Source organism: Microplitis demolitor, chromosome 2 (genome assembly GCF_026212275.2).
Source record: "Microplitis demolitor isolate Queensland-Clemson2020A chromosome 2, iyMicDemo2.1a, whole genome shotgun sequence".
Lineage (NCBI taxonomy): Eukaryota > Metazoa > Arthropoda > Insecta > Hymenoptera > Braconidae > Microplitis > Microplitis demolitor.
In genome coordinates this window covers 1,340,800-1,358,537 of record NC_068546.1, presented here as the reverse complement: position 1 = coordinate 1,358,537, position 17,738 = coordinate 1,340,800, and the positions used below count along the sequence as shown (strand labels likewise).

Genomic DNA, 17,738 nt, shown 5'->3' with positions numbered 1-17,738 from the left:
AGCAGTTTTGTCTAGAGAATTTGAATCAGCTGGTTACTTTTAAAAAATATATATAAATATATATGATATTTATGTGGTATCAAACTATAGACACGTGATATGGCTGATGGCGACCATCATGGACAAAGATTATCAATTAAATAATTAAGTACAACAAAATAAACAGAAAATAAATATCCAAATATATCAGTAATTAACTGGGGTGGAATTTTATATATATTTAATATATGAAAAAAAAAATATGTGATGGTAAATAAATAAAAAAGTTATTTTTTAAATAGCATGTGGATGAAAATGTACTTGCGGCATGTAAATGAACGCGATATGGTGATAAAAAACATATATATTTGCAGTATTACTCCGTAGGAATACGTATATCAGTTGATATATTTTAAAAAAAAGTGATCAGTAAGTTTACCAGACGATATATTTATTATTTTTTTTATAAAGAAATGACTAGTTGAGTCCAAGATGAGTTTTCTGGAGCTTGGCGATGGGGTGAATATTTTTCTACATATAAATATATATATATTTTCAATTGTTTATTGTAATAATGATTTATATTCGTAGCCGCCATTGCTACAAGCGATATTTCTTGGAGATGTCCAGGAGATTCGCGCTTTGTTGGCGACGCAGCAGGAAAACGTACACTGGCAGGATGAGGAGCAACGTTCTTTGCTCCACGCATCAGCTTTCATGTAAATTTATTAAATATTTGTCTATTTTTCATATTTACTGCATTGAAACTGAGTTTTGATGATCAGAGCAGTTGGAATAAGAATTTTAGCCCAACTTTCGCGATCTGCAATAAAAAAATACCTAGACCTAGAACTTGAGTAGCTCAGGATTGCAATCAGGACAATAGAATTTGATAGATCTGTCAACTTGATAGCTAGGGTCCAATTGATGATTTTTAACCTGGTCTGGGCGTGAGGAATCAAAATTCTCGTTTTGATGCAGGTGATTTGAAGATCTTATTTATAAAAATTTAACGAATGAATTTTATTTCAGTGGAGATCCAGACATCCTTGAGACACTAATTTTAAATGGAGCGGGCGTTAATAACAAAGATAAATGTTGGCGTACGCCATTACATCGCGCCTGTTGTTCGGGGAATGAGTCAGCGGTTGAAGTTTTGCTTAAACATGAGGCAGCGGTAAATGTACGTGACCGCAATTGGCAAACGCCATTACACTTTGCAGCGGCAAACAATGCTGTTGAATGCGCGCGTTTGATTATTCCAAAGCTGTTTAATAATATTAATTTAACGGACCGACGTGGTCGGACTTGTTGGCATCATGCGGCCTCGAATGGTCATGTCGAGATGACAAAACTGCTGCTGGAGCAGCCGGGCTGTGCTATCAATGCACGGGACAAAATGGACCGACGTGCGCTGCATTACGCAGCCTCGGAGGGCCACGAGGAAATAGTGAGAATTTTGCTGGACCATGGAGCCGAGATCGACGTCAAAGATCGCAATCTGTACACTCCCTTGCACGGCGCGGTTGCTGCTGGTAAATTCGGGTGCTTGAGAATTTTAATTGAAGCTGGAGCAGACATTGAAGCTAAAAATGTTTATGGGAACACTCCGCTGCACGTTGCCTGCTTGAATGGTCACGCTGCCGCGGTGGCAGTTCTTATTTACCATGGATCCAATATCGAGGCTGTCAATTACCGGGGCCAAACTCCGCTGCATGTTGCAGCTGCAAGTACTCTCGGTGTCAGCTGCCTAGAAATTTTACTTAGTGCCGGTGCTGACATAAACGTCCAGTCCCAGGATGGCCGGACCCCATTGCACATGACCGCAATACATGGAAGATTTACGCGCTCCAAAAGTCTGCTGGATGCTGGAGCTTCCCCGGATACTCGTGATAAAAATGGCAACACTGCACTTCATATCGCCGCTTGGTTGGGCCACGAGTGTTTGACGACAACGTTACTGGACTGCGGAGCATCACCGGCTGCTCGCAATGCTGAGCAACGTACACCCTTGCACCTGAGTTGTCTTGCCGGTCACATTGAGGTCTGCCGTAAATTACTCCAAGTCGACAATAAAAAGATAGACTCACGTGACATTTGCGGTCGGACACCACTGCACTCGGCAGCATTCAAAGGTTCCGTTGATTGTCTCGATCTTTTGTTGTCAAGTGGAGCCAACTTCCGTTTGTCGGACAACGACAACAGACTGGCGCTTCATTATGCCGCTAGCCAAGGCCATTATTTATGTGTCTTTACTTTGGTTGGTTATGGCAGCGATCCAAATGCCCAAGATGTCAATGGCGCGACGTGTCTTCATCTGGCCGCTTCATCAGCTTCCAACTCAATGAATCACAACAATGGCGACAATGCCGGCGAGTGTGTGAGATATCTGCTGACTCACAGAGCAGACTCAAACATTCGCGACAAGCGCGGATTCACGGCAATTCATTACGCAGTTGCTGGAGGTAATCAGCCTGCATTGGAAGCGCTTCTGTATGTAACAGCAACAACTATCACAAACAATCAGTCTCCTGCACCATCAAATGTCTCCAAAAGTAATCCGCCGTCTCCATCAATACGACAGGGTGAAAATTCGGCATCACCTGCGGCATCACCATCAGCCGCAGCGTCAAATCTGTCAGCATCCGCAATGATGAACCAGTACCAGCAGCAACTGACAAATCACCCCAACAATCCAGCGCTGACTCCCCTTCATCTGGCGGCTTATCACGGTCATGGTGAAATCCTGCGTCTGTTACTGCCACTGTTCCCGAGCACAAACATACGCGAAGACACCGGCAAGACCCCACTGGACCTAGCAGCTTATCGTGGACACGAACAATGCGTCAGGTTGCTACTACGTTGCGCGGCTCTGGTTTCCGTTCAAGACAACGTGACCCGACGGACACCAGTACACTGTGCCGCAGCAATGGGACACACGGACTGTCTTAAATTGCTGCTGGAGAACATGGAAGATCACACGGTCATTGACCGGTATGACATCAAGCATCGGACTGCTTTGACACTTGCGGTAGCGAATCGGCATCAGGAGTGCGCACAAATTTTACTAAAATACAAAGCTGACTGTAATTTACCTGACATAAATAAACACACGCCTTTATTCCGTGCTGTGATACACGAAAAAGATCATCCGTTGGTTGAACTTTTGCTGGAACACGGAGCGCGAGTTTCTATTCAAGATAATTCTGGTAAAACTCCAGCTCATTTAGCAGCTGCATGTGGAAGGTTTATATTTTTTTATTGTAATTAATTAATTGATAAATTTGTTGATCAAATTTTAGCTGATGTGTAATTTAATTTTAGGCTCAAAGCATTGGCAGCTCTGCTGAAATCTGATCCAAGCGCGATCTCATTAAAAGACGATCAAGGTTGCACTGTTTTGCACTGGGCCTGCTACAATGACCACCCGGACTGCGTTGAGTATCTCCTGGAGCAGAATCTCGTGGAGACATTGGAGAGTAACCCATTTTCTGCTGTCCACTGCGCAGTTCATCAGGGTTCTGCGGAATGCTTGAAACTCCTGATCGACAAATTTGGTGGGCAAGCGGTAGCTGCTGCGCCGCGAGACACTCCTGGCGGAAGACTCGCTCTCCATGTTGCGGCTGCCGCAGGCTCTGTCGAGTGCGCGAAACTTATTCTCCATTCTGTGGGTGCTAATCTTGGAGGTCTTGAGGCCCAAGATTACGCTGGTCGGACTCCGCTACTCAGTGCCGCGCTCGCTGGTCAAACTGCTACCATCGGTATTAATTTATACACAAATTATACTTTGCTGATTAAATATTGATGCTAATTATTTTGATGCAGAATTATTGCTCGAGTGGAAGGCCAACATCCAAGCAGTTGACGCAGGAAGCAACACCGCGCTTCACTTGGCCTGTCAGCGACGACATTCAGCAGCTGCGTCGCTGCTACTAGATACTATCGAGTCATCTCAATCTTTATTGAACTCAAATGACAATTCTCAGAAGTCCCATTCCAAGAAAGTGCTGATTGTCAACATGACAAACAAACAATTAAAAACTCCGCTACATCTCGCTGCGAGAAACGGCCTCGTTGGCGTAAGTTTTAATCAAACTCTTGATTTTATTCAAAAGTCTTATAATTATTGTAATTATTCCAGGTGACGAGACGACTTATTCAATTGGGAGCCAGCGTAGTTGCTGTTGATTCCGATGGACTGACTCCTGCCCTAGCTTGCGCTCCCAATGCCGCAGTTGCTAAATGTCTTGCGACAATTCTTGCTGCGCATGGTAATTATATATTTAATTAATTAAATAAATATTAATTACACTACTAATTATGATATTTTTAATATTCAGGTCAAAATTGGGAGTCAACTCAACAACCCTCAATTCAACAAACGTCGGAAATTTATTTGAACGGCAGAGATTCACAGCATAGCTCGGACTCGGAATTTTACTGACGACGATTGATCACGCGTTGTCGTTTTTTAAATTATCATTATCATTATCATCATCATAATCATAATCATAATCATAATCACTGCTTGCATTCATTCATCACCAAATTAATAATACCATCTATCAAAATTAGATAACGTGAGATATAAATTTTATTGTTAATTAATTAGTTAATTACAGGCGAATTCCATTAACTTTAAATTTCTCGCAGTTTTTACCCCCACTGGGTTACGCTGTCCCCCACCTGATACTACACACTTGTTTATAATATATATAAAAGGTATATTACATATCAAGGGAGTAAAGTAGGACATTCCGATCCATGTGTGTAAAAGGCTTTTTTTTATCACAAGTTCAGCGCAAGCGCATCCGCCATTTTTTAAAAGCGTCAATTCTAAGGTTTTGGATTTTTTTCATACAAATTGCTGAGCATACATCCATTTACCAGCTCATACACGTAAAAATAGTTCCGAAAAATGAAATCGTGTCAATAAAAATTGAATGGTGTCAATCGCAGACTGTAATGTCGTCTTTCCTTCCTTATGTATGCGATTTTTCACTAGACCTAGACCTGGAAGTTCAAACTTCTTCTGCTTAAAGAGAAAATCGCGCATGCGCTAATTGTCACTTGTATCAGAAATTTATACTTTTGGTACATTTTCAGGAAATTGTCACTCTATTGACTAGCTGTCAGATTTATTGGAATTTGACTGTAATAAGTTAATGAATTGATTAATCATTAATTATTATTAATGTGCATACGATGGAATTGCTATTTTACATAAAAATAAGAAGCCGTCTTTGCTAACGCCTGATATTAAATATTTTACAATAACGTCTATACATAATTCGTAAAAAATAAATAAATAAATAAGCTTGCTCAATAGTTATTCTTTATATACATAATAATAATAATTATAAATATATATATATATATACTAATCTATTGTAATACCGGTGAAAAGTATGAGATTTTGAATAATGTTTGTATTTGAATCCCCATGTGCACAAAAATTTAAATCAATAAAAAAATGTCAATCATGTATTTTTATTGTAAATATACAATATAGAGGATTTGAAATTTTAATTTAAGATTTTTTTATTTTAAATAATATATATATTTATTATATTAATACATTACATAAAATCATCAGAATCATATCCAGCTTCTGTGTTTGCTGTCATTTTACTGTCGGAAAATAATGAAGAGTAACTCCTGTAATATTTTATTTTTATTAGTCATATATTTTATCATATATTTGTATAGGACAATTTCTACTGATGTTGCAAGTTGATGTAAATTACTGTCGCAATTTGAAGGCAACACAAAATTAGCGATTGCTTGTAAAAACTAAAGACCAAAATTTACTACAAATTGACATCAGGTTGCGGTAGTAAACTTACATCAACTTGCTGTCCATGACCAGTATTAAATTTACCTGATTTCAGCTTCTTCCTCTCGTTGTTTCTTCTCAGCTTTTTCTTTCTCTCTCAACTCTCTCTGTACTTTTTTTTTATCCTCCCGTTCACTTCTGTCTCTCTGCTCGCGCTCAGCTCTCAAATTAGGAGTCTCCGAACGTTTAGTTTTGTTGAGACGATTAACCACAGTATTAATACGTTTAGGTACATGAATTTTTTTGACATCCTTCTCTTTATGGAAACCCACTTGCCCTACTTCCATACCCGGTGTTTTTTTTAAATTCGACCACATTGTGTAGACAACGTCGATATCATTGGCTTTGTTTCCTTCAATACTGTTTGCTTTTACTAATTGCGCTGCGTCTTCTAGTACCGATGTTGGTACGTCATCAATTGTCTGCCCCTATTTTTATTTATATTTTTAAATACTAATAATAAATAAGTGGAAATTTATTTTTTATTTATTTTATAAACATTTTGATTTATTTCAAAATTTTTTTAATTTTCAGATGCCCGCTGACTCAACTATCATTAATAATAATAATTTGTTAATCTGGCCCATTTTACCTCTTCTTATTTTCTTATCCTATCGTTATTTTTAATAATTATTAAACTTACCGGTGCAAGTCGTAAATAAACGTGAGCTGATGAAAATTTATCAACGTGAAACCAAACATCTTCTGGCCATCCCCATTTAATTAAATCTTCATCTAATAATTAATAATTAACATTAAAATTAATTTTTTTTCTAATTCGTATGAATATTTAATTTGAATAAAAAGTTCAAAATGCAATAAAGTTCTTTTTTCTTTTAAATTTACTTACTCTCATGTTTATCAACTCCCATAAATAAAACCACTGGAGGCTGGACCACTAAAAAATAATAATTAATTAAAATAATTGTAATAGACAATAAATTTATGAATAAAAACATAACCTCACCATCGCTTTCAAAATAGTAAACCATTTTTTGAATTTTCTTTGAATTATTTGTGGAAACTATGAATTAAAAATTTTTTATTGATTATTGTTTTTTAAATAAGACTAGCATTTGAGATAAATATATGATATAATGTTGTTTGTTATTTGTTATTGAGAAGTTTAATCATCACAATAATTAAAAATGTGCTAGCATTGAAATGTATAGTCAAAAAAAATTCAATACCAACTGTAGATAAATGAATTTTTAGTCTTGAGCGCCAAAGCGCTCTGGGGACTCTAGTTTTGAAAAGTCAAAATAAAGTCTCGTTTCGCTTTTTGCGTTTTGTTTGAAAGAAAACATTCATTTTACGATAACTGGATTTTATTGATTAAAAATTACATTTAATAAAGAATTTAAATATATAAAATTTAAATGGATTATTTTTAAATTATTTTTCCTACGCTTTACTTTAGCAGGGACCATTTAAGCTGCTCTTTAGCTGATTGCAATACCTGTAAGCAAAATAAGTTTTTAAATAAAAATTGTAGTTTAGTTTCTTTAAATATAAAATCTGAGTCTTTAATTAAAACCAAAAGTTGATGCGTTAATTAAAAAATAACTTCTCTAATTATCATTTAATAAATTACCTGTGCAACTGTTTGCTCTCCCAATGGAATGTCATCAGTCCTAAGCGCAACTCTTTGAACGACACTCGCAGCATCAGCATCGAGTATAATTCTAAATGAAAAGTAAATCATCAGTACGTTGAATTGACTTTTCAAAAAAATAATTATCAACAAAAACTTACCCTCCATCACAAATTTCATCCATAGCCAGCATCACAATATCTAAACTATCCAACACAGCTCGTTTCTCAACATTCCTTCTCAATATTTGACTTACAGAATCATACAAACAGTTCAATACGCTCATAAGAATCAGCTGAAAGTAATAAATATTCATAAATATCATTTTTACACCAGTTACAATAAGAAATTTAAATTAATTACTCACTTCGTTTTCATATGAACTGCCCATTACGTAAAAATATAAATCAACATTACTTCTGTACACGCAAGTTAATCCATCCAACATAATTATTTCGGTATTTGATCTGTGGGTTTTATTGAACAAATTTTTTTCAAAAGCTTTCTGTTCTTTCGAAGTTGGAAATATATTTTTGTCGTAATATTTAGCTAGGATTCGATGCCCATCGTTATCCAAAATTGCCATCCCTTTGATGGTATACAAAGATGGTTCCTACAAATAATAATAGTAATTAATTTTTTTGACAAGTGTAAATGTAGCAGACACGACCATTTTTAAATTAATATAAAAAAATTAAATAATTAAAATAATAAAATTCATGTTTTGCGCCAATAAATTATTTTTTTCTTTGTAGAGTAGAAACATTAAAATTTAAATATTTAATTATTTTACTTGATTAGTTTTTATATCAGAATTTAAATGAAACATTGCTAGGTTATGATCACAATATTTTGGAGAACGTTGCATGTTTACTAATTATTTAAAAACTACTTTATTTCATTATCTCAGACTTATTGCTAAAGAAACTGACCCTTGATCTTAGATTATTTTAATGTGAGTTATTAATATTTATAAACAAAAAAAACTTACCAACAATTGCCCGTCCATGTTTACGTTGATTTTAGAGACGTGTCAACATATGGGCGGATGTCTATGACACAGATCCAAGATACGGCATAGTGACATACCCAGTTAAACGAAATCCGTTGAACACATTGCCTACATAATTTTAAAATTTAAATTAAAAATTCGACATGAAGATTTTAACGTTAACTTATTTCAAAGACGGTAAATTTGAATTCATTCAAATCGTCATGAACTATTTTACATTTATTACATTTTCAAATACTCCGCCATTTAACCAATAAGTGCGCACGCGTCAACGCATGCGCATCTTGAAAAAATGCGCGCGCATTCATGAGAACGACAGCTCCCGGTCTATTCACGTCCGCCATTTTTCAACCACAAAGCGTGTCGCCGCGTCGTTAATTAAATCGTGTATTTTTCCAGTAAATACTACTTAGGTAAGTGTTTTTACATTTAAATATTAAATTATTTTAAATAAAATACATTTTTTCATTTTATTTCCTTGCATCTCATTCGTTATTTTTCTAACAAAAAAAGTTTTCTCGCAAATTTAAATTTAAACCTCAAATATTCTATCAGTGATTCTCACAATTATAAAATTTGTATCGTGTCAGTTTTTACGTGACCTTGAGTTGTTACAATTTTTTTTTTTTTTTTTTTTTTTTTTTTTACTCAAGTTGAAAATTTTCCTCAACTTTTATTTTTCAAGGTCCGATTAATTTTTTAAAAATTTAAATTTCCGTATTTTCCGGTAGTAAAAAAAAAAAGTAGAAGGAGTAGAAATAAAAATAATAATAAAAAAAAAAAAAGACGCGACAAATGAAAGACGAAAGTGTCGAAAATGGCGGACACGTAGTCGAGTCAACGCCGGGCTTAGCTGCCGTGAAAGTAGAGAGGGAAAATACTTAAAGCTTCGAAGATAATTAGCAGTAGTGGGGAGTAAATACATAGACGAGGGGCTGCTTGAAGGGTGAGCGGAAGCCTAGTGCGCCATAATTCCTAGTGGGGGTTTCGACGGCATCATTTTGTTTCCCTGCACCGGATTATTGAGTTTGACGGAAAATTACTGCAATGTAAACGTGGCCATTTAGATTAAAGTTCGAATTTTTACAAATATATTGTTTGACGATTTGACAAGTTTGATATTTAATTTATTTACGTGTTTGTTTGAACCTCCAGGATGCCTTTTCGGGTATATATTGATATTAAAATATAAAACCAGGAGTGTATGTAGCGCAGTATAAAACCGGGCGTTTTTTTTTTTAGGGTCAAAAAAGAGGCAAAATGCCAGGCTTCAGTAGCGTGGGTACGTTCAAGATTTTCATCGGTAATCTTGCTGATAAAACATCTAATTCCGATATAAAACCATTATTTGAAAAATATGGTAAAGTTGTCGAGTGTGATGTCGTTAAAAATTATGGATTTGTCGTAAGTATTTAATTCTCTAATTTATTTATTTACTTATCTAGTAACTGTCTAATTGAATTTAAATTTAATTTAAAAAAAAAGCATATGGAGAATGAAGAAGCCGGTAGAAACGCGATTCAAAATTTAAACGGAACTCCAGTTCATGGTCAGCCGATAAAATGCGAGGCCGCTAAAAGCCGGAAAGGTCCCAACACTCCGACGACAAAAATATTCGTCGGTAATTTAACAGATAACACGAAAGCTCCACAAGTCCGGGAGCTATTTGCTAAGTACGGTACTGTCGTCGAGTGCGACATCGTACGGAATTATGGATTCGTGCATCTGGAGGCATCGGGTGATGTGAACGACGCTATCAAGGAGCTCAATGGTCAGATGGTCGATGGACAGCCGATGAAAGTCCAGATATCTACCAGTCGGGTCAGACAGAGGCCGGGTATGGGCGACCCGGAGCAGTGCTACCGCTGCGGACGGGGCGGTCACTGGTCCAAAGAGTGTCCCAAGGGTGGAATGGGTGGTGGTCCTGATAGAAACGGTTTCCGAGACAGGATGTTTGGTCGCGATCCTTACCCACCACCTCCACCGCCTCCATTCCTCAGAGACCGTATCATGGGTGGTCGTGGATTTGGCGTAAGTTTTTTTATAAAATTATTTACCGGGGTCATCAATGAAAAGGTTTGAATTTATTTGAATTTCATAATCAGGAGTACGATAGTTACTACGACCGACGAGGATTCGATGACTCCCGGGATTTGTACGAGAGAAGATTCACCGGAATGTCCGGACCCCGCGATATGGACAGCTCGATGTTAGGACGAGATTTCCCACCAATGTCCATGCCTCCATTACCCGCGAGACGCGATCCCATGCCACCTATGCCTGCTCTAGGTATGGGTACCATGCGCGACAGCGGTTTCTCCCGCGGTAATGATTACGGTATGTTCAGCAGACGTTCACCACCTCCTAGTGGTAACAATGGACGATTCAGGTGAGTTTTATTATCACATCTCAAAAAAATTATACTATGTTTAAATAATTAATTAATTTAATTAGTAGTTTATTTAAAAGCGGCACTGAAAAAATATTTAAATCGCGTTTAAAAAATTTGTAATTTATCGAATTGGGATTCGGTGATTTGTCTTCCCACTTTTTGATTAAAATTATCTTTGGATTTTGTTTTATCACTTTATCGACTTTTATTTCAATGCATCAAAGTTTGAAATTTTATTTTTTTCTAATTACTGTTATTTTTTTTTTTTTATTGTTTTATTTTTTGGATGATTAATTTTATATTACACTTAAAATAGAAAATCATTTAGTTAGAAATTAGAATCGATTATTTATTGTGACGCTGTTGTAGTAGAGGCATGTACGAGGACTTCAGCCGAGACTCGTTTGAGGAGCGTAGGTAAGTAAAAAAAAAAAAAAAAAGAATTAAAATAGAAGTTGAGTTAATAAGTAATCCCTTAATTTTATTTTTATTAATTAATTATTTATTTTTAAAACAATAAATCCCGTTTCCCTATTCGTTAATAACTTTCCTACGCTCAACTTTTCTCAACGTCGCGTTTTCTCGGTGCCGCTTACGTTAAAAATCTTTATCTATTTATTTATTGTTTATTTTTATTAGATAAAATGTAATGTGGATAAGAATTATCATTATTTTTTAAAAATATTTATTTTACAATAAATATTTTAAATTTGTCATCGCATGACTAATTATTTGTATCGGATTGTCCGACGTGGAGAAGAGTCGACTTTCCTATTTTATTTTTATCCATTTTACCTCGCATTTTTTCTTCTTTTTAATTTTTTTATTAGAAGTAATTTGCTATTTTTTTTTTTTTTTTTTTTTTCTTTCTTTTTCTTTTCAATCTTTAACTCCTTACAATATTAATTATTTAAATTTCTTAAATAAAAAAAAAAATAAAATAAGGAGTTAAAGATGGGCCATTTTGTCCAGTCCTATTTTATCCTGATTCAAAATCCTAACGCTGAAAAAAAAATGACGTATTGATGTATTGCATTATTATTTAATTGTAATTATATTTATAAATAATAAATTTAAAAAATTTGAATGAATGAATTGCCGGTTACGGCGATCGTGTAAATATAAAACAATTTAACGCATAAAAATTTATAAAAAAATTATTTTTTCGTTAGCAGACCGGGAATCCGTGGACCATCGCCGTCGCGCCGGTTCGCACCCTACTAAAGATAGACAGACGTCGTCGTCGTCGCGCTGTCGCCGTCGTCGTCGTCGTGATCGGATGATCGGTGATGATCTCGGTCTGTTGCCGTCGTCGGTTTCAGTCTGACTCTGATTCTGACAGTAACTCTATGCCATTAATCGTCAGATAACCAAACAATCAGTCAATCTATGAGACTCAATGAGTGATCGAGACATCTGTTGTGTCCGATCGTCTGTGTCTACGTCGTTGTTGTCTACTGCGTCGTCGTCGTCGTCTAAGTTGTCCTTTTGTCCTCGTCTTGGTCGCCGTCATCCGCACGCCCGTTGCACAGATTATGCAGGAAGCCCTCGGGATTCCGTGATGATACAACAAATATTAATAACTATTATCAGTATGATTTTTAACAAATAATAAATATTTAAATAAAACACATACACTGGCCGTCACGCGCGAAGATCACTTTCAAAATTACCCAGGATAATTTTATCAATTAAAAGTTTATCAAGAATTGCATTCAATTCAAATGGATTTACGATTCACTTCTTTTTTCTTTTAAATATTTATAATAATAATAATATACTGATCAATACATAAATATATGTATATGAACAAGTGCCGGTGGTATGCTAACTGGATTAAAACAAGTGCGATAATTAATAAAAAAGGAAATGAAAAAAGTAATTAATCAATTAACAGTTTAAAAAATTATAACTGCGTGTAATTTAATATTTCTATAAATTAGATAAGGACTAAGGATAATTATTGATAATATTAATTAATGAATTAATAATAAATGATTGAATGGATTTTGACAAGTTTCCAAGTTATTTATTCGATTAATCGGAATTTGATTTTTTTTTTTATTTTTAATTTAAGTTATCAATTTCTTTTTTCAAATCAACTGTACAAAAATTTTAATTTTATTTTTTTAACACAAGATTTTTTTTAAATATCAATAAAAAAAATTATCAAATTCTTGACCTTTAATTTTTTTTTTTTGACCGATCGTTTTTTTTTTCAATTGTAGTTTAACTTCGGTAACGTTGACCGTCCGGTTTAATTAATTATAATTAACACTAATTATAATTAAAATTTAAAAAAACTTTTACACAATCGAATGTAAAAAAAAATACCGGGCGTCTATCGTTATCGTAAATAATTCTTAATGAATTTTTGTAACCTACACTTTAAAAATGAATAATTTTATTAATTAAATGTTTTAATAATAATAATAATTGTATGGTAATCGTGTTCTTATTACCGCGATTAATTCTTTGGGCCAATGAATTTAAAGTGCATGTGAATTGACGTACTGTTTGTCAACAAGCGATGCGATAAATAAATAAATAATCAACTTTAATTATTTATCAATTAATTAAATGAATTAATAAATCAAATAAACGGAAATTGTAATGAATTGTAACGGTAGGCTCAGAGATTAACATGAAAAATCTAATTAATTTAAATGTTAACGGACTTAACAAAATGGAGGTTGAAAAAAATAAAATGGCGTCGGTTACTGTGACTAAGGACCCTGATAATTAATAATTAAGGTTATTCTACCATAGACATATAATTAATTTTTATTGTAGGATTAGACTCGATAATTATTGTAAACAATTAAACTAAATAAAGATAATTCGTGTATGAAAAAAATTAACAATTACTTTGTAATTAAGATAAGTCGATGTATAAGTCTCTTATGGATTTTTTTACCCTGATTCTTTGCATACCGATTGTTCATATAAATATATATTCAAAACAAATTCCAGGTATTTTTTACTTTCGTGTTGGATATCATGGTAATTAGTTGATTAATCAATCAATTAATTAATTAATAACTGTCTATGTACGAACGCTATGTAATGATTAATTAATTTTGTGCATTAATGTATTATGTAATTGATAGAAAAAACATTACAAAAAAATAAGAACGTGTTTTTTTTTTATTTCGTTAAATGCTCATACTTTTTTTTAATTAATTGTATTTTTTTAGCATCCCTTCCTTAATTGATCCGAAATTTTATCCTAGCCAGCAAAATTCCTTTGCCTTAAACGCAGTTTTATTTATTTTTTGTACTGATTTTTAAAAAATGAAAGTATAAGAAATAAATTATTATGAGAAGATTGTGTTTAAGGTTTTGAGTTGTCAAAAAAAAGTAAACATGCAAAATATGGAAATGTGCGAATACGAATCGACGCTTCGCTGGCTTCCTGCGCCGTACGCGTCGCGTTTCCGCGCTCGTTCGCGATTCGCGCTGACGCGTACACTCGCATTATATTTTGGCAACTTTCCTTTATTTTTACCATTCACCTCAACCTTCTGTAAAATCAATCATCTTTTCCTTACATTTGAAATAAAAAATAAAAGACAATTTCCTTATCCTGAAAATTGTAATAAAATTTTTCCAGTTTAAAAAAATGTTTCGAAGTAATTGTAATTAAATTTTTTTAACTTCTCATGTTATAACGGAGCTTAATCTTTAATAAAGTATTTAAAAAAAATTAACAAATGTCTTTTTTATTTCCTAATTATTTTTTAATTTTAATTTAATTTATGTCACTCGTACAGAAGATTTGCCACTGAGCTCTTGAATTCTAAGGAAGAAAAGGGATTTTACTGGAAATGATTTTTTAATTATCAAGATGTTGGAGTCTACGAAAATTATACATAATTTTTATATCAAAGGTAAAGTATCAAGTAATTAGAAATTTTTTTAATTATAAGTAAAATTTATCACTAAAATTTTTGAAAAAAAAAAATTTATATTGAAAACTTGAAGAAAATTTCAATAAATTTTTAGTAATTGAATTAAATGCTCAGTTTTGAATTTTAGAATTAAAATTCCCGCTTTCTTTTTTAAATATTTGAAGTTAACATTAAAAATTATTTGTGAGAAATTTTTAAAAAACTCAGTTTTGAATTTTGAAAATAAAAATTAAAAATCCCGCTTTTTTTTTAATATTCAAAGTTGACATCAAGAAATATTCGAGTTGTAGGAAATTTAAAAAAATAATTGACATAAAAACTAACAAATGTTCAAATAAATAAAATAATAAAAACATTTGATTTTAAAAATTCCGAAGATTACTTGTGCAATTAAAAGTAACTCGCATGCGTACAGTCGCCATGACAGCAAGTTTAAATTAAATGCTCAGTCTGCCGCGCTCTGTTGACCTGCCAACACGTGTTTTAATTAATTTATTAATTAATTAACATATCACAGACATATATATTTATATTATACAATACATTATATATTTATTTTAAAATCATATTTTATTAAAATGGCTGAACAATTGAGGTAAATGATCAATTTAAATTAATTTTGAATTTTAAATTCTAGGTTAGAAATTTTAAAATAAAATATTTGAATATTTTAAAAAATTTTAATTTAAAAAAACACTAAGTCATTTTTTAAATTAAAATTTATAAAATTGATCGATTATTTAAGGTTACAATCAATGTCTATATTTACAATTCGACCTTGAGTGTTAAAATAAAGTGTAATTAATTGCTCATTGAATAAATTACTTAATTTACCAGCAAGTATGGAGACTAATTGATTTTTATTGCTCATTTATTTATTTACTTGTAGGGAAGGTCTGATTCTGGGTTTGGGAAATCCGCTTCTAGATATTTCAGCAGTCGTTGACTTGGATTTTCTTAAAAAATATAATTTAAAAGCTAATGATGCAATTCTTGCTGATGAAAGTCATAAACCGTTGTATGATGAACTTATCGAGCAGTATCATGCTGAATTTATTGCTGGGGGAGCTGTACAAAATACTATGAGAGTTGCGCAAGTACGTTTATTTGATTAATTATTATTATAAGTGTAAGATGAATCAAACTGGTCCATGTCAACACACTTTCTGAGATTTACGTTCACAAGATAAAAGGGTGAACAGACGATTACACAATCGAGTGATAAGAAATTTTCCTATCGTTATGCTAATAAATATATTTTTATTTAATTTATTCATTTATTCCAGATCTACTTCAAAGAAAAGATTAAATTTTATTTAAATCTTTGCTTACTTTATTTTTACAGTAAATTTAGAATTTCATTGACTTGAACTTTTTTTTTAAATCAAAAATTATTTACTGGACTGTGATATTTTTTTCAGCTACAATTCGGCCTTTAAATTTAAAAATTCCCTCGTTTTTTTAATTTTGTTCTTTATCTAGAAATTTATAGTTCAAATTTCTGACCCTGAAGCAATTACCAATTTTTCAATTTTTTTTTCTAAAATCTGATTAAGAAAAAAACTAAAAATATGCACATGTAGAAAATTTAAAAAAATATAGGCGCAATTTTTTCAAATATTTTTTTCATAATTTATAATTTAAAAACTAGTAGACGTCAGCTAATTTTAGTATCATTTAAATTTTCGCGGGAAAAAATTTTAAATAAAATTTTGAAATGATTAAATGGAATGAGAGTTCAATAATTAAATATTTAAATTTATTATAGTGGTTTTTAGAAAAACCTCACGTCGCAACATTTATGGGATGTGTGGGCAAAGACAAGTACTCAAAAATATTAGAAGAAAAAGCCAGATCTAGTGGACTAAATGTTAAATACCAGTACAATGATACAACACCAACAGGAACATGTGCGGTTTTAATAACCGGAAAGAGTAGATCACTTTGCGCAAACTTGGCAGCCGCAAATTGTTTTTCCATTTCTCATATTCATGAGCCAGAAAATCAGTGTCTGCTGGAATCCGCTCAGTACTACTATATATCTGTAAGCTTTCAATTAATTAATTATTATAATTGTAATGATTATTTTTCTGCGCAATTTAATTTTTTTATTGTATACAAATTCTACTTTAGGGATTTTTCTTAACAGTAAGTCCTGAGACTATTCAAGAAGTTGCTAAGCATTCGCACAAAAATTCTAAAACATTTATGATGAATCTTAGCGCGCCATTTTTGTGTGAGTTTTTTAAAAAACCAATGATGGAAGCATTCCCGTATGTGGACATTATTTTCGGAAATGAAACCGAGGCTGAAACATTTTCTAAAGTCAACGACTTGGGTACCACGGACCGGAAAGAAATCGCGTTGAAAATGTCCAAGATGCCGAAAGTCAATGAAAAGAGACAGCGGATTGTCATAATAACTCAGGGTGCTGATAATGTTATTCTCGCTAAAGATAATTGCATTCAAGAATTTCCCGCCACTAGTTTGCCAGAAGAAAAAGTTGTCGATACCAACGGCGCCGGTGACGCTTTTGTTGGAGGTAAATTATTTTATTTAATTACTGTAATTAATTCTTATCAAGATTCTGATCTTTTCAACGCAAAATAACTTTTGCATTTATTATGTAACTCATGTAATTATTGTAATTATCTATTTAAATAGGTTTCATAGCACAGTATGTACAAGGTGCGAGTATCGAAACTTGTATCAAATGCGGAATATGGGCAGCGACTGTTATTGTCCAGCGTTCCGGTTGTACGTACGAAGGAAAACCAGATTTTGCACTTTGACCAAATAATTTTTAATTTAAAAAAAATAAATTGTATTTTTTATTTTATGAATAAAGAAGAAAATTTTTAAAATATTTTTATTTAATATAAAATTTTTAGATTTCCGGCTGCAGCCATGGGAAATTGACACCAATTCCAACACTTGAATACTCCAACGATTTTACTCCAAAACACTTAGAACAAATTTGAAACAAATAATTCAGCATCAACTCAAACAAAATT

General features: G+C 33.0%; 5 protein-coding genes across 16 annotated transcripts; 3 read left to right on the top strand and 2 right to left on the bottom strand.

Annotated features, from left to right (window-relative positions):
* Positions 1-95: 95 nt before the first annotated feature.
* On the top strand, positions 96-5,411 carry LOC103578621 (serine/threonine-protein phosphatase 6 regulatory ankyrin repeat subunit A). 2 transcript variants are annotated; one of them, XM_014445210.2, is made up of 8 exons: positions 96-249; positions 354-498; positions 571-698; positions 1,012-3,225; positions 3,304-3,740; positions 3,805-4,058; positions 4,121-4,250; positions 4,320-5,411. In XM_014445210.2, exons 2-8 carry the CDS (start codon positions 472-474, stop codon positions 4,421-4,423), a joined length of 3,294 nt encoding a protein of 1,097 aa, XP_014300696.1. In that variant the 5' UTR covers positions 96-249; positions 354-471; the 3' UTR covers positions 4,424-5,411. The 2 variants fall into 2 exon arrangements, with proteins under 2 accessions (XP_014300696.1, XP_008557981.1); XM_008559759.3 differs by having other exon boundaries at positions 96-498.
* A 42-nt stretch (positions 5,412-5,453) lies between these two features.
* Positions 5,454-6,992, bottom strand: LOC103579544 (coiled-coil domain-containing protein 25). Its single transcript, XM_014445211.2, has 5 exons — positions 6,783-6,992; positions 6,666-6,713; positions 6,459-6,550; positions 5,861-6,243; positions 5,454-5,637 (listed from the first exon to the last, which is right to left on the bottom strand). Exons 1-5 carry the CDS (start codon positions 6,805-6,807, stop codon positions 5,559-5,561), a joined length of 627 nt encoding a protein of 208 aa, XP_014300697.1. The 5' UTR covers positions 6,808-6,992; the 3' UTR covers positions 5,454-5,558.
* A 139-nt stretch (positions 6,993-7,131) lies between these two features.
* Positions 7,132-8,505, bottom strand: LOC103579529 (coatomer subunit zeta-1). Of its 2 annotated transcripts, none has more exons than XM_008560968.3 (5): positions 8,401-8,505; positions 7,777-8,022; positions 7,571-7,704; positions 7,410-7,500; positions 7,132-7,274 (listed from the first exon to the last, which is right to left on the bottom strand). In XM_008560968.3, exons 1-5 carry the CDS (start codon positions 8,416-8,418, stop codon positions 7,227-7,229), a joined length of 537 nt encoding a protein of 178 aa, XP_008559190.1. In that variant the 5' UTR covers positions 8,419-8,505; the 3' UTR covers positions 7,132-7,226. The 2 variants fall into 2 exon arrangements, with proteins under 2 accessions (XP_008559190.1, XP_008559182.1); XM_008560960.3 differs by lacking the exon at positions 8,401-8,505 and adding an exon at positions 8,203-8,290.
* A 246-nt stretch (positions 8,506-8,751) lies between these two features.
* On the top strand, positions 8,752-15,686 carry LOC103579474 (RNA-binding protein lark). Of its 10 annotated transcripts, none has more exons than XM_053743267.1 (7): positions 8,752-8,834; positions 9,664-9,825; positions 9,907-10,452; positions 10,527-10,810; positions 11,183-11,230; positions 14,587-14,703; positions 15,614-15,685. In XM_053743267.1, the coding sequence occupies exons 2-6, from the start codon at positions 9,682-9,684 to the stop codon at positions 14,642-14,644; spliced, it is 1,080 nt and encodes a 359-aa protein (XP_053599242.1). In that variant the 5' UTR covers positions 8,752-8,834; positions 9,664-9,681; the 3' UTR covers positions 14,645-14,703; positions 15,614-15,685. The 10 variants fall into 10 exon arrangements, with proteins under 10 accessions (XP_053599242.1, XP_053599237.1, XP_053599236.1 ...); XM_053743262.1 differs by lacking the exon at positions 8,752-8,834 and adding an exon at positions 9,352-9,589 and having other exon boundaries at positions 11,186-11,230; positions 15,614-15,686; XM_053743261.1 differs by lacking the exon at positions 8,752-8,834 and adding an exon at positions 9,353-9,589 and having other exon boundaries at positions 15,614-15,686.
* LOC103579467 (uncharacterized) lies at positions 15,156-17,590 on the top strand. The gene is made up of 5 exons (XM_008560870.3): positions 15,156-15,319; positions 15,614-15,821; positions 16,493-16,768; positions 16,858-17,266; positions 17,389-17,590. The coding sequence occupies exons 1-5, from the start codon at positions 15,303-15,305 to the stop codon at positions 17,514-17,516; spliced, it is 1,038 nt and encodes a 345-aa protein (XP_008559092.1). The 5' UTR covers positions 15,156-15,302; the 3' UTR covers positions 17,517-17,590.
* Positions 17,591-17,738: the final 148 nt, after the last annotated feature.

What these genes read in the sequence shown, in the direction of transcription:
- LOC103578621 (XM_014445210.2), top strand. Translation starts at nt 472, where the DNA reads ATGAGTTTTCTGGAGCTTGGCGATGGG. An exon ending in CTCCACGCATCAGCTTTCAT is followed by an intron (nt 699 to 1,011) that starts GTAAATTTATTA and finishes ATTTTATTTCAG; the next exon opens with TGGAGATCCAGACATCCTTG. An exon ending in TTAGCAGCTGCATGTGGAAG is followed by an intron (nt 3,226 to 3,303) that starts GTTTATATTTTT and finishes ATTTAATTTTAG; the next exon opens with GCTCAAAGCATTGGCAGCTC.
- LOC103579544 (XM_014445211.2), bottom strand. Translation starts at nt 6,807, where the DNA reads ATGGTTTACTATTTTGAAAGCGATG. An exon ending in TTTATTTACGACTTGCACCG is followed by an intron (nt 6,244 to 6,458) that starts GTAAGTTTAATA and finishes AAATAAAAATAG; the next exon opens with GGGCAGACAATTGATGACGT. An exon ending in GAGGAAGAAGCTGAAATCAG is followed by an intron (nt 5,638 to 5,860) that starts GTAAATTTAATA and finishes AAAATATTACAG; the next exon opens with GAGTTACTCTTCATTATTTT.
- LOC103579529 (XM_008560960.3), bottom strand. Translation starts at nt 8,277, where the DNA reads ATGCAACGTTCTCCAAAATATTGTGATCATAACCTAGCAATGTTTCAT. An exon ending in GCAGTTCATATGAAAACGAA is followed by an intron (nt 7,705 to 7,776) that starts GTGAGTAATTAA and finishes TATTACTTTCAG; the next exon opens with CTGATTCTTATGAGCGTATT. An exon ending in GATGAAATTTGTGATGGAGG is followed by an intron (nt 7,501 to 7,570) that starts GTAAGTTTTTGT and finishes CTTTTCATTTAG; the next exon opens with AATTATACTCGATGCTGATG.
- LOC103579474 (XM_053743261.1), top strand. An exon ending in TGGGTGGTCGTGGATTTGGC is followed by an intron (nt 10,453 to 10,526) that starts GTAAGTTTTTTT and finishes TTTCATAATCAG; the next exon opens with GAGTACGATAGTTACTACGA. An exon ending in GGTAACAATGGACGATTCAG is followed by an intron (nt 10,811 to 11,182) that starts GTGAGTTTTATT and finishes ACGCTGTTGTAG; the next exon opens with TAGAGGCATGTACGAGGACT.
- LOC103579467 (XM_008560870.3), top strand. An exon ending in ATACTATGAGAGTTGCGCAA is followed by an intron (nt 15,822 to 16,492) that starts GTACGTTTATTT and finishes AATTTATTATAG; the next exon opens with TGGTTTTTAGAAAAACCTCA. An exon ending in CGGTGACGCTTTTGTTGGAG is followed by an intron (nt 17,267 to 17,388) that starts GTAAATTATTTT and finishes CTATTTAAATAG; the next exon opens with GTTTCATAGCACAGTATGTA.